Source organism: Rhinopithecus roxellana, chromosome 14 (assembly GCF_007565055.1).
Source record: "Rhinopithecus roxellana isolate Shanxi Qingling chromosome 14, ASM756505v1, whole genome shotgun sequence".
NCBI classification, from domain to species: Eukaryota; Metazoa; Chordata; class Mammalia; order Primates; family Cercopithecidae; genus Rhinopithecus; species Rhinopithecus roxellana.
Window position 1 is genome coordinate 65,166,207 of NC_044562.1, and position 14,027 is coordinate 65,180,233.

General features: G+C 37.9%; 1 protein-coding gene across 1 annotated transcript in view; it reads left to right on the top strand.

Moving 5' to 3' along the window:
* USP40 (ubiquitin specific peptidase 40) overlaps positions 1-14,027 on the top strand; it is a 100,831-nt gene that overhangs the window by 25,681 nt on the left and 61,123 nt on the right. Inside the window, exons 9-11 of the mRNA XM_030916697.1 lie at positions 3,202-3,297; positions 5,105-5,212; positions 12,419-12,719. Coding sequence (XP_030772557.1) covers positions 3,202-3,297; positions 5,105-5,212; positions 12,419-12,719 — 505 coding nt within the window. The remainder of the gene's footprint in view (positions 1-3,201; positions 3,298-5,104; positions 5,213-12,418; positions 12,720-14,027) is intronic.

Below are 14,027 nucleotides of genomic sequence, written 5' to 3' on the forward strand. Positions count from 1 at the left end.
TCACCTGGATCAACTTGTCATGTGTTGGGCTCATAGGCTCAAGCATCATCCCTACAATGCCGATTTGCCTCTTCCCTCCTGTCATTTTTAAATCTCTTACTCCATTGTCATAAATTTCTTCAAGCACGTTAAACATACTTATTTTCTTATTTTCTCTCTGATAATTGCAGCATCTGAAGACTTTGTAGGTCTGACTTGGTTATCTTCTGATGTTGCTGATTCTATTTCCTTGTGATTTTGGTATTGTGGACTGTAGGCTTCTTGCTTTGTTTGTTTGTTTGCTTTTTAAGAACTTGATTGACGGGAGTAATTTGAGGACTGAGTTAAAAGTGCCTTCTTCCAAGAAAGATTTGTGTTTGTCTCTAACACAAGCCTGGGATCACTACTAGCCCTTAACAACATTAAAATCAACTTGATGGTTTTAGAGCAAAACAACCAGTAGGAATTTGGGACACAAACCCACATGAGGACCTACTTGTGATTTAAGGACATTTTTCCTTCTTCATCCAGTATCAAGGTCAAGGCAAGCCAGTTCCACATTGTCCTTTATTGTAAGGTGGATTTTTCTCTAGGTTGTGCTTATATTGAAGGTATAACCATTTAGGGATTCCAGCTTTTTGCTGCATTTTATCATTGTGATATATTAAAAAGTATATATTTGGTCATCCTTTCCAGTTCCTGTTCCTAGCACAGAGCTCCTTGGAATTTCCTGAGTGATTGGAGTGTCTTTTGTTATTCATAATGGGCCCTTTCCACCATACCTGAGCTGATGTTAATGAAGTCACTCTTAGATGCCTCAGGATGGAGGCTGGTTGCCAGAGAAGTCAGTCCCATTATTAGAGGGTTGAAACTTTTAACCCTGCTTCCCTGACCTTGGGGAGGGGAGAGAGACAGGAAATTGAGTTCAGTCACCAGTGACCAGTGATTTGTTTAATCGGTCATGCCTCTGTAATGAAACTTCAGTGAAACCTCTTGAAAAATGAGGTTTGGGGCATTTCTGGGTTGGTGAACACATTTTCATGCTGGGAGGGTGGCCACCACGACTCCACGGAAACAGAGTTTCCTGAACCCTGGGCCCTTCTGGACCTTGCCCTATGTCTGTCTCCATCTGGCTATTCATTTATATCCTTTATAATAAAGTGTAGTATAAGTTCCTGAGTTCTTACTGTTATTCCAGAAAATTATGAACCTGAGTTGGGGTGAAGGGAACCCTAGAATTTGTGTTCAGCCAGGCAGAAATGTGAGTACCCTAAGGACCCCGTATGTGGTTGGTGTTTGAAGTAGGGGACAGTCTTATGGGACTGAGTCCTCAACTTATGGAGTCTGTGCTATCACCAGATAGTGTCAGAATTGAATACAATTGTGTGACACCTAGTTGATGTCAGAGAATTGGAGAATTGATTGTTGTTTGAAAGATGAGTCCCTCGACTCCCCCCTTTGGGTAGGCCTAGGCTTTCTCTCCCCAACTCTGTCCTGTATGGGCATCACAATGGAAGTTCAGTGTCAGCAAGATCAGTGTCTTAGTCCATTCAGGCTTAGGCTGCTCTATCACAACACTTAGACTGGGTAATTTATAAACAACAGAAATTTATTGCTCACAGTTCTGGAGGCTGGGAAGTCAAGATTAAGGTACCAGCAGATTTTGTGTCTGTGAGGACTTGCTGTGCTTCATAGATGACACTTTCTTTTTTCTTTTTTTTTTTTTTTGAGACGGAGTCTCGCTCTGTCGCCCAGGCTGGAGTGCAGTGGCCGGATCTCAGCTCACTGCAAGCTCCGCCTCCCGGGTTTACGCCATTCTCCTGCCTCAGCCTCCCGAGTAGCTGGGACTACAGGCGCCCGCCACCTCGCCCGGCTAGTTTTTTGTATTTTTTAGTAGAGACGGGGTTTCACCGTGTTAGCCAGGATGGTCTCAATCTCCTGACCTTGTGATCCGCCTGTCTTGGCCTCCCAAAGTGCTGGGATTACAGGCTTGAGCCACCGCACCCGGCCGTAGATGACACTTTCTTGCTGTGTCCTCACATGGCAGAAAGGTCAAACAAAACTCCTTCAGGCCTTTTTTATAAAGGCACTAATCCCATTCACGAGGGCTCATCTTTTGTGACCTAATTATCTCCTGAAGACCCCACCTCATAATACTATTGCACTGGTGATTAGATTTCAACATATGAATTTGGGGGGAACCTAACTACTCTGGCTATAGCAGTTGCAGAGCCAGAGGCCTCGTCTCTGGATTTCTTCCCCACATTCCCATTTCACTTTTTGACCTCGGAAGAGTTTTCCCTGATGTTCTTGCAAGCCATAGTGTGTTTAAGATGTTTTTATTTGTTTTGGTTTTACTTTATCTACCATTTTTAGTAATTTTGTAGCAGGATGATTGTATCTGGCCTGCCATATTTTTCCATCACTTATTGATTATTTATTTTTGGCTTGCATTGTTTATGACTCTCTGTATTTCTGGTTTTAAGTCAATTTAAAATACTTTTGCAAGATGGCATGTATGGAAAAAAAAGGCAATGAAAATAACTTACCAGGGGGATTTTGACATATTCCCCAATACCTTCGTAAAATGGGGTGAAAACTTGGATGATCAGAAAATAGAAAGGAGTATTTAAGCTGAGCCTGGCCTGCAAAGATGAGTAGAATTTCCTTAGGTCAGCACAAGTGAATGAGACCGTATGGGACGAAGGCCAGAAAATACTTTGAACTGAATTTTAATGAAAACTCCACATATCAAATTATGTAAAATGTAGCTATAAAGTAGTGCTAAGCTGGAAAATATTCAACGAGGAGCTGGAATTCAAAGCAAGGTCTGCCTGATTCCAAGCATATGCAGATTACTGTGATGTTTTTACCGCCGTTTCATCATCTTGAAACCTTTTTCTTTTTTTTTTTGTTAACTTCTTGCTCTGTCACCCATGCTGGAGTGCAGTGATGTGATCACAGCTCACTGCAGCCTTGACTTCCTGGGCTCAAGCAATCTTCCCACCTTAACCTCCTGGCTAATTTTTTTTTTTTATTTTTTGTAGAGTGTCCTGGTCTATGTTGCCCAGGCTGGTCTTGAACTCTTGGGCTCAAGCAGTCCCTCTGCCTCGGCCTCCCAAATTGCTGGGATTATAGGTGTGATCTGTGCCTAGCTAACATTCCTATTTTGTTACTTTTTGAGTGGTCAGTGATAGAAACTCATGTTGTTTTCCTTCCTAGGAGGAAAAAGGGAAACCAGATGTGAATCTGAAAGATCTCCAGAGTGAAGAAGAGATTGATCATCCACTGATGATTCTAAAAGCAATCTTATTAGAGGTAGAGTATGTGTGTGTGTAAGTAATTGTGTGTATGTATGTATTGTGTGTATGTGTGCATGTGTGTATATATGTAAGAATATGTGCGGTTTAGTTGCTAGATGTGATATTATTACCATTCATAGTCTTTTTCCTTAAGGACATTCTCTGTATCTGTATTTTAATGATTTTTGTGGGGATTTTCTAGTTATGAATGAAATACATATTCATGGTAGAAAATTCAAGAAAAAAAGACAGAAAATATATAAAAAAGATGAAAAGTATAAATAGGCCAGATACAGTTACTGTAAGCACTTTGATATATATTCTTTGCATTCTGTTTTCTTTATGTTTATTTACATATATTGGAATTGGGTTATGATTTTTTTGGCTGTTATTGTCATTTTAAACCAAATTGAGCTTTACTAAATGCTGTTTGCAATTTGTTGCATTTCTATATTATCCTTTTAATGTCTATGTGACCTGAAATTATGTCCCCTTTTTCATTCCTAGTAGTCACTGATAATATCTCAAGTATATGACTTTTAAAGTTTGTTTAATATGCTGTTTTAAATATGTGAGGTCTTCTTTCATTTATTCATTCATCCTTAATAAATGATTTGTTATACTTCCTGCTAGGGACCTGGGCTGAATACTTTAATTATATTGATCTATGGTGACTGTATGAATTTGCTAGGGCTGCCATGACAAAATGCCACAGACTGCATGGCTTAGATGATAGAAATGTATCTTCTGATAGTTTTGAAGGCTAAAGTTCAAGATCAAGGTGTTGGCAGTTTAGGTTTCTTCTGAGACCTCTCTCCTTGGCTTGCAGATGGCTGTCTTCTTCCTGTGTCCTCACATGGTGTTTCTTCTGTGTGTGTGCTTCCCGGTGTTACTTTGTCCAAACTTCGTCTTCTTCTGAGAATGCCAGTCAGGTTTACTTAGGGCCTACTCTAAAATGGAAAACAGCCTCGTTTTACCTTAATCACCTCTGTTTTTTTTTTTTTTTGAGACGGAGTCTGGCTGTGTTGCCCAGGCTGGAGCACAGTGGCTGGATCTCGGCTCACTGCAAGCTCCGCCTCCCGGGTTTACGCCATTTTCCTGCCTCAGCCTCCCGAGTAGCTGGGACTACAGGCGCCTGCCACCTTGCCCGGCTAGTTTTTTGTATTTTTTAGTAGAGACGGGGTTTCACTGTGTTTGCCAGGATGGTCTCCATCTCCTGACCTCATGATCCGCCCGTCTTGGCTTCCCAAAGTGCTGGGATTACAGGCTTGAGCCACCACGCCCGGCCTCCTTAATCACCTCTTTAAAGGTCTAATCTCCAAATGTAGTCACATTCTGAAATACTGTAGGTTAAAAATGCAACATATGAATTTTGGGGAGATACAATTCAGCCTGTCACAGCTACATCTCACCCCCTTTTAGAACTTGTTTATACTTCAAAACATTTAGATAAGACATTAATCATCTTTGTTTTTGCACTTACGTATTTCTTCCAAAATTCTTGTTTAATATCAGTAATTTACATATTTAAATGACAAATTCCTTTTTAATGTTGGGAATTTACCAAACCTTGGGCTACTTTTGATATTGCTCTTCAAATGGTTAAACTGTGACACATGGAAAATAGCAAAAATCCAAGTTTTCTCAACTGAGGCTCAACCAGTTTTTAAAAAACTTTTTATAATAATTGTGATTGAATCAACTTACATGTTTGCTGTTCTAGGCATGTTTAATTAGGCGTAATCCTGTTGGTCTCTTTGAATTTGTAAGTATGCAATTATTTCTCATCAGATTTGCTTAAGTGACTGTGTTTCTTTCGTAAGGAGGAGAATAATCTAATTCCTGTTGATCAGCTGGGCCAGAAACTCTTGAAAAAGATAGGAATATCTTGGAACAAGAAGTACAGAAAACAGCATGGACCACTGCGGAAGGTAATACATGGCATCGTTTTCGGAAGTTCTAGTCCTAAGAAATTTCATTATGATCCCAACAACATGAATTCCTTGCAGAAGGATATTTAAAATAGGTGAAAATAAAGTCACCATATTTGTATAATGGCTAGAATCCAACTAAGTTTCTTATTAAGTATTATTTACTGAGTTACTTATCATAGAAACAAGAAGTAAGCAAAAATAGTGGGGAGCAACTCCTAAAAAATGTCAGAGTTCATACCCTAAAGCTTATCATTTTACTTGTAGAAATGTCTTCAGGTATTCAACCAGATTTCACTTGATTTTTTTACACAAAATTCTAGTAAAGGAATTTGCCTTTTTATCTATGGTATCAAATTTATTGGCATAAACTTGTTGAAAATATCTCATTATCCTTTTAGTGTCTGTAGAACCTGAAGCTATGTTCCATTTTTCATTTCTGATCTTAATAATTTTTATTTTCTCATGTTTTTTCAACAGTCTTGCTTGGGGGTTATCAAGGTTTTTTTGTTTGTTTTTTTGAGTTGAGGTCCACTCTGTTGCCCAGGCTGGCGTACAGTGGCACGATCTTAGCTCACTCTAACCTCTGCCTCCCAGGCGCCAGTGATTCTCCTGCCTCAGCCTCCTGAGTAGCTAGCTAGTACTACAGGCATGTGCCACCACACCTAGCTAATTTTTGTAGAGACGAGGTTTTGCCATGTCACCCAGGCTGGTCTCAAACTCCTGGACTCAAGTGATCTGCCCAGCCATCAAGTTAATTTTTTAAAAACCTTTTCAAGAAACCAAATTTTGCCTTAGATATAATTTGATGTAATGCTATTGATTTTCTCTATTGCTTTTCTATTTTTCTATTTCATAGATATCTGTTCTTATTTTAAAGTATTTTCTTTCTTCTACTTCTTGGGACTTAATTTGATCATCTTTTTCTAGCTGCTTGGGTTGGTAACTCAGTTTTTTTTTTTAAACCTTCTAATACACACTTTTAAAGCTCTAAATTTTATTCTAAGCACTAGTTATATTCAACAAGTTATATTGTTGAATATAGTTATATTGCTGAATATAGTCAGACAGTTATATTCAATGAGCTTTCATTTTCATTCAGTTTGAAATATTTTCTAATTTCTCTTATTTTTTCTTTGGCCCTTGGGTTCTTTGGAGGTATATTGGTTAATTTCCTAATATTTAGGGGGTTTCTAGTTATCTTTTCGTTATGTCAGTAAATTGATTTCTAATTAATGCCGTTGTACTTTGAGAACATACTCTATGAGTTCAGTTCTTTTGAAATTATTAGGACTTGTTTTACAGTTCAGAGTGTTGTCTATCCTGCTTAATGTTCTGTGTTCACTAAAGAAGTTGTTTTCTGCGTTATTGGAAGTAACATTTCACAAGTGACAACTAGATCAAATTGATTGTGTTCTTTGTTTCCTCTCTATTCTTATTATATATGGTTTTGCCTTTTCTATTAATTACTGAGGAATTTTTAAATCTCCCAACTATAATTGTGGATTTGTCTCATTTTTTTAAAGGAAAGTTTTTTTTTTTGAGACGGAGTCTCGCTTTTGTCACCCAGGCTGGAGTGCAGTGGCCGGATCTCAGCTCACTGCAAGCTCCGCCTCCCGAGTTTACGCCATTCTCCTGCCTCAGCCTCCCGAGTAGCTGGGACTACAGATGCCCGCCACCTCGCCCGGATAGTTTTTTTGTGTTTTTTAGTAGAGACGGGGTTTCACCTTGTTAGCCAGGATGGTCTCGATCTCCTGACCTCGTGATCCGCCCGCCTCGGCCTCCCAAAGTGCTGGGATTACAGGCTTGAGCCACCGCGCCCGGCTAAAAGAAAGTTTTGACAGTTTTTGCTTCATGTATCTTCCTGAAGCTATATTATTAGGTGCGTACACACTTAGTATTGTTACTGCCTCCTGATGTGAAACACTTGCCTTTTTTTTGAGACAGAGTTTTGCTCTGTCACTCAGACTGAAGTGTAGGAGCACAATCACAGCTCACTGCAGTCTCGATCTCCTGGGCCCACGTGATCCTCCTAGCTCAACCTCCTGAGTAGTTGAGGCACACCTGGCCACACTGGGCTATGTATTCTTTTTTATATTTTTTATTTTGTAGAGATGGTGTCTCCGTATGTTGCCCAGGCTGGTCTCAAACTTCTGGGCTCAAGAGATCCTCCCACCTTGGCCTCCCAAAGTGCTGGGATTATAGGCATGAGCCGCCACACCAGAAATGCTTGTCTTTATCTCTGCTAATATTCCTTGCCTTGAAATCTACCTTGTCTGGTATTAATGTAGCCATATAAGCTTTCTTATGCATGTGTGTCTCAGTATGAAGTTGGTTCTTGTTTATTTTGGAAAATTATGGTTTTTGAGGAATTGGTTCATTTATCTGAGGTGTCAAATTTGTTGGCATAAAGTTGTTTAAAATCTCACCATATTATCATTTCAGTGTCTGTAGCATAGGAACTTATGTTTCCTTTTTCATTTCTGATATTGATAATTTGTCTTTTTTAGCTTTCTTTTTCATTGCTGGGGTTTATCAAGTTTATTAAACTTTTCAAGAAAACAACTTTGCCTGTGTTGATTTTCTCTGCTATTCTATTTTCTATCAGATGACAGAGAGTTTGACAATCTTTTCCTTTTTATTAGAATGTTTAGTTGTTTACATTAATATAATTTGTATAGCTGGGTTTTAATCTCTCTTACTATTTGTTTTCTATTTCTCCTCTATTCTTTGTTATTTTCTTGTTCCTTTCCTGCCTTCTTTTGGATTAATTAATAAATTTTTAGTGTCCCATTTTTATCTCTTTTGTTGGCTTTTTAATCTATGTATTTAATTTTATGTAGTGATTACACTGTATAAATTAATATGGTAAATTACAAATTAATATTATACCACTTTATGTATACTGTAAGATGCTTACAATAGTATAATTTCATTTTCTCTTTCCCATTTTTCCTACTATTGCCTTCTATTTTACCATTACATATAATGTAAATTCCACTATACTTTACTACCTCTGCTTAAACACTTTAGTGACTTTTAAGTAAATTAAGGAAAGAATAGTGTTTTATATTTATCTTTTCTGGAGTTTATTGCTCATTGTTTATCCAGGTTTGCATTTAATATCATTTCCCTTCAACCTAGAGAGTTTCCTTTAGCATTTCTTGAAGTTCAGAATTGCAGGTGAAAAGTGCTTTCAGATTTTGTCTGAAAATGTTTATTTTACCTTCATTTTTTAGTGATATTTTTGATAGATACAGAATTCTAGGTTAATCACTTTTGTGTTTTTCTCAGTGTTTTAGAGAGGCCCATTGTGTTCTGGCTTCCAGTATGTTGGATGAGAAGCCAACTGTCATTTTTTATTTCATTCTCTTGAATGTAATGTTTCTTTTTCTTGGTCTGCTTTTAAGATTTTCTTTTAATCTTTGGTTTTCAGCAGTTTGACAATAATGTATTTAGGTATTGTGTTCCTTGTGTTTATTTACATTTTATTGCTAAGTATTTTTAACATCTGTGGTCCAAAGTCTTTTTTAAAATTTTGGAAAAAATTTTGGCCATTATTTCTTCAATTTCTTTTTCTGCCTCATCTCTCTTTCTCTTTCTGGGAGTCTAACTATATACAGTCATCCTTCCATATCTATAGGGGATTGGTTCTAGAACCCCCAGATGACACCAAAATCTGCAGATGCTCAAGTCTCTTTCATGAAATGGCATAGTATTTGCATATGGCCTAGTCACATCCTCCTGTATACTTTGAGCTATCTCTAGATTATGTGTAATACCTAACATAGGCTGGGCGTGGTGGCTCACACCTGTAATCCCAGCAAAAGGGAGGTCTAGGCAAGAGGATCGCTTGAGCCCAGGATTTTAAGACCAGTCCTGGCAACGTAGCAAGACCCCATCTGTACAAAAAATTTAAAAATTAGCTGGATACGGTGGTACGCACATGTAGTCCCAGCTATTCGGGAAGCTAGGGTGAGGGGATTGCTTAAGCCCAAGAGTCCGAGGCTGCAGTGAGCTATGATCATGCACCGCACTGCAGACTGGGCAATAGAATGAGACCCTGTCTCCAAAAGAAAAAAAAAGGAAACAAACCTAATACAATATAAATGTTATGTAAGTAGTTGTTGTACTGTATTTTAAATTTTTATTATTTTTCACTATTATACTGTTATTTATTTTAATGTTTTTGATTCATGGTTGGTTGAATCTGTGGATTTGGAAACTGCAGATACTGAGGACCAACTGTATATATTCGACCATTTGATAATTCCTCTCAGGTCTTAGATGTTCTGGGGGCTTTTGTTTTGTTTTGTTTTGTTTGAGACAGGGTCTCACTCTGTTGCTCAGGCTGAAGTGAAGAGGCGCAATCTCGGCTCGCTGCAACCTCTGCCTACCAGGCTCAAGCAATCCTCCAGCCTCAGCTGCCCGAGTAGCTGAGATTACTGGCATGTGTCACCATGCCCAGCTAATTTTTTGTGTTTTTTGTAGAGATGAGGGTTTTGCCGTGTTGGCCAGACTGGTGTTTTGTTCTTTCATGTTTTTCTTCTCCTGCTTCAATTTGGACAGTTTCCATTGATCTGTCCTGTCCTCAGCTTTGCTAATGTTTTCTTCCACTGAGCCACTCTTCTGTTAAGACCAACAAGTGAGCTATACATTTCAGATATTATACTTTCTAGTTGTAGTCTTTCCACTTAGTTCTTATTCAAAGTGTACATTTCTCTGCTGAAATTCCCCTTCTCTTTACCCATTCTAGTCATCTTTTCCTTTAAATTTTTAAACATATTTATAATAGTTGTTTGCTATTATAGCTAGATTAATTCTGAATTTGATTCTGTTGACTCTTTTATTCTCTTTTGAATTGACCATTCCATCTCTTGATTATGAATAACATTGTCCCGTTTCTTTGCATGTCATATAATCTTTTCAATATAAATTTTTATTTTTTAATTACAAATTGATAAATTTTAGTTGTATATATTTGTAGGGGTACAGATTGATGTTTTCATTTGCAAATACAATACAGAATAATTAAACAATGAACATATCCATCATCTCAAATACTTATTTTTTGTGGTGAAATTTACTCTCAGCGATTTTGAAATCTACAGTATGTTATTATTTTCTGTATTTACCATGCTGTGCAATAGATTTTTAAGAAAAACAACTTATTCCTACCATTGAATTGAGGCTTTGTATCCTTTGACTGTCATCTCCCCATGTCTTGCCCCCCTGGTCCATATAATCTCATATTGTGGATGATGTGTTGTGGAGACTCTGGATTATGTTATTTTTCTCTAAAGAGCTTTGCATTGCATTCTAATAAGGCCTCAAATTACCTTTGAATCTTTTAGAGTCCGTGGAAGTTAAATTTTGGGCTTTAGGGTGGGTCTGTTACAATTTTGCCTTTAGTTCTAGGGAAGAGTTTAGCCCTGGGTCATGGTCCTTCCTCTTATAGTAGGGCTCAGCTAACTATGGCCTGTGGGCAAAATGTGGCCTGCTGCCTGTTCTTATAGTCTTGAGCTAAGAACATGCCTTACATTTTTAAATGGTTACTTTTTAAAAGGTGAAGTGAGTACTAAGTAATGTTCTCAGTTTTGCTTCTGAAATATTTCCCATCTGGCTCTTTTAAGAAAAAGTTTGCTATCTCTTTCTAATTTGGCAGGACTTGAACTCCTTGTTCTTTCTTCTTGGCAGCAGGCAACCCTGCTCAGATGTCGAACCTCCTGACTGATACTCTCTGCTGGGCTCTTTGAGCTGTCCATTCTACCATTTAGGAGTTAGCCAAGGATTTAGGAGGATTTGATACAGAACTGGGGCTGTTTCGTGCGATCTCGCATCTCTGCTATTCTCAGATTCTGTCCCCTCAGCCCAGTAAGACTCTTGCCTTTTCTTGAAATCTGTTCCACCATGCACTGCTACAAACTGGGTAGTAGTAGGTGAGTGCAGAACTCACCTGGTTTGCTTCCCTTCTTTAAAGAATTATGTCTTCACTTTATGCCTACTTTGGGTTCCTTTCCCAACAGTTGTTTTCCTTGTTTTGCGTAGAGTTTATCATTTTTATTAGGAATATTAGTCTAAGAAAATTTCTTTGTCATTACTGGGAAAGACTGCATTGATGTTTGAGGCTTAAAAGAGTTAATTCTCAACTATCAAACAAAGAAAAACTTGGCTATATAGAAAGTTCATTACTTAAAAACCCAAAGAACCGAAAAAAAATGAAAAGAAAGTTCATTACTCAAAGCTTTCAAGTTGTTGACACTTTTTTGTACCTTAAAACAAATTAGCTACAACGATATTTTACTCTCTTTTCTCATACACAGTGTTAACAGTGTTGTCTTTGGGTTATGCCCTACACTCTTCTGTTTGTTGATAAAATAATACTTTTGATTAGAGAGTTGACATTACCACAGATTACTTTCTTTCCAAGAGAAAAATGCACAAATCACCTTTCCAGGGTGATTGATGAAGTACCCAAGTGTTAAATTTAACTCCCAAGTAATTTTCTATATAAGTAAATTAGGCTGAGAGAAAAGGAAGAGATGCAAGGCCAGACAGAGGTTAGAAAGTGAGAGGATAGAGGCGTAGGGGATGGGGAGGTAAGAGACAGGCAATGGAGAAAGAGACTTTTTTCTTCCTAATCCTTTAGCAAGAACTTTGGGATTGTGACTTAACCCTTACTTTGCTTTGATTTTCTGAGCTTGTCTGCCAGCTTTTAGAACAGACAACATTCGCTTTAGTTCGGGTTAAAAGATAATTTACGTTGATAATTACTACCTTATCCCAACAAAGTCTGTCTGGGTTTTCAAATTATCTTTTATGGTGGTACACTGTGTGACTGCTTTTGTTTTGTGCCTTGTTTAGATTGCTTTTAAATATTTCAAAAGTGTTTGTTCTACCTAATCTGTTCCACTTAAATACTTTTTTAAACAGCACTAGTGAGGTATAATTAAAATGCTTTTTAGATTGTAGCATAGCAACTTCCTCCCTTCGTGTAACTATCAGACTATTTAACAGAGCACTGTGGTTTTATTAAATGTTTTATTATACCTAGATGGGTTTTCCTCCCTAGCTGGCCAGGTCAAAAATAAAGATGAAGTTAAACGATCTAATCACAGAAGGGAAGAAAACATTTTTTAATCACGTCTAATTTTTGTTTGAATAATTAACTTCGCATTTTTTGTTTGTTTGTTTTTTTCTGTGTAGTTCTTACAGCTCCATTCTCAGATATTTCTACTCAGTTCAGATGAAAGTATAGTTCGTCTCTTGAAGAATGGTTCTCTCCAGGCTGAGTCTGATTTCCAAAGGAATGACCAGCAAATTTTCGAGACGCTTCCTCCAGAATCCCCAGGTTTAAACAGTAGCATCTCCTGTCCCCACTGGTTTGATATAAATGATTCTAAAGTCCAGCCAATCAGGGAAAAGGATATTGAACAGCAATTTCAGGGTAAAGAAAGTGCCTACATGTTGTTTTATCGGAAATCCCAGTTGCAGAGACCCCCTGAAGGTATGGAAAGAAAAATGTTCCTATTTATTTCAGTTAATGGCTTTAGAAGATAAACATGGAATGCTATTTGAGTTTTTATTCTTTTAAAAAAAGGTTTACTCTTGGAACAACTTAAAATATTTTAAAGCTAACAAGAACATTATGCCAAATGAAATCTAACAATTTGTCATTTTATAAAGATTATATACTTCTCTTTAATTTTCTACCCTGTAATAATGTAAGCTCATCATTACATTTTCAGAATTGGATTTCCTTGGATAGCATAAAACCTTCTTGTGTTGGCAAACTTGAGCGCGATTGCCATGTACTCAGGCTTGGCTCTGTCATTCAGCCATATGTTGCCTTTGAATTTTAAGTGGCCTTGGTCTTATTTTTATATCTTCTTTATTTTCCTGATTCTTTTATATCTTCTCCTTTATGTTTATTTATATATTTTATTTCTATTATTTATCCTTTATTTATATATTTTCATATTTTCTCCTTTATTTTCCTGTTTCTCAATAAGACCTTTTGTGTGTTTATTCATTTATTTATTTTTAGAGATGCAACCTCACTCTGTCATCCAGGCTGGAGTGCAGTGGCATGATTGTTCACTGTAGCCTCTAATTCCTGGGCTCAAGTGATTCTCTTCCCTTAGTAGCTAGGCCTACAAGCTAGGCCTACAAGTAGCTAGGCCTACAAGCACATGCTGCCACACCTGGCTAATTTTTTCATTTTTTTAGAGACAGGGTCTTGCTATGTTGCCCAGGTTGGTCTCAAACTCCTGGCCTCAAATGATGCTCACACCTCAGCCTCCCAAAGTGCTGATGTCATTGGTAGAGGGTCATGACTGCAAGTTGTCCAGGTTCTTGGCATTTCTAACAAAGAATTGGACAAAACACACAGCAATGCAAAGAATGAAGCAACGAAAGAACAAAAGCAGGAATGTATTGAAAACGAAACTACACTCCACAGTGTGGGAGCAGCCTGAGCAGCGGCTCAAGGACCCAGATACAGAATCTTCTTGGGTCCAAATGCCTCCTAGAAGTTTCCCATTGGCCACTTCATGCTCATCTCATGTAAATGAATTGGTAACCCACAGTCAGTCTGATTGGTTGCAGAAAGCAGCTAACCAGAGGCTGAAGTGAAGTTACAAAAGTCACTCTCATGTGCAAACATCTGATTGGTTGCTTTCTGCAACCAATCAGAGGCTAGGGTGAAGTTACAAAGTTCTACTTCCATGCAAACAAAGACATAGTCGGCTATCAGTCTGATTGGTTGGGGGCAACACCCATTCAAAGGCTGGAGGGAAGTTGCAAACTTGCAAAC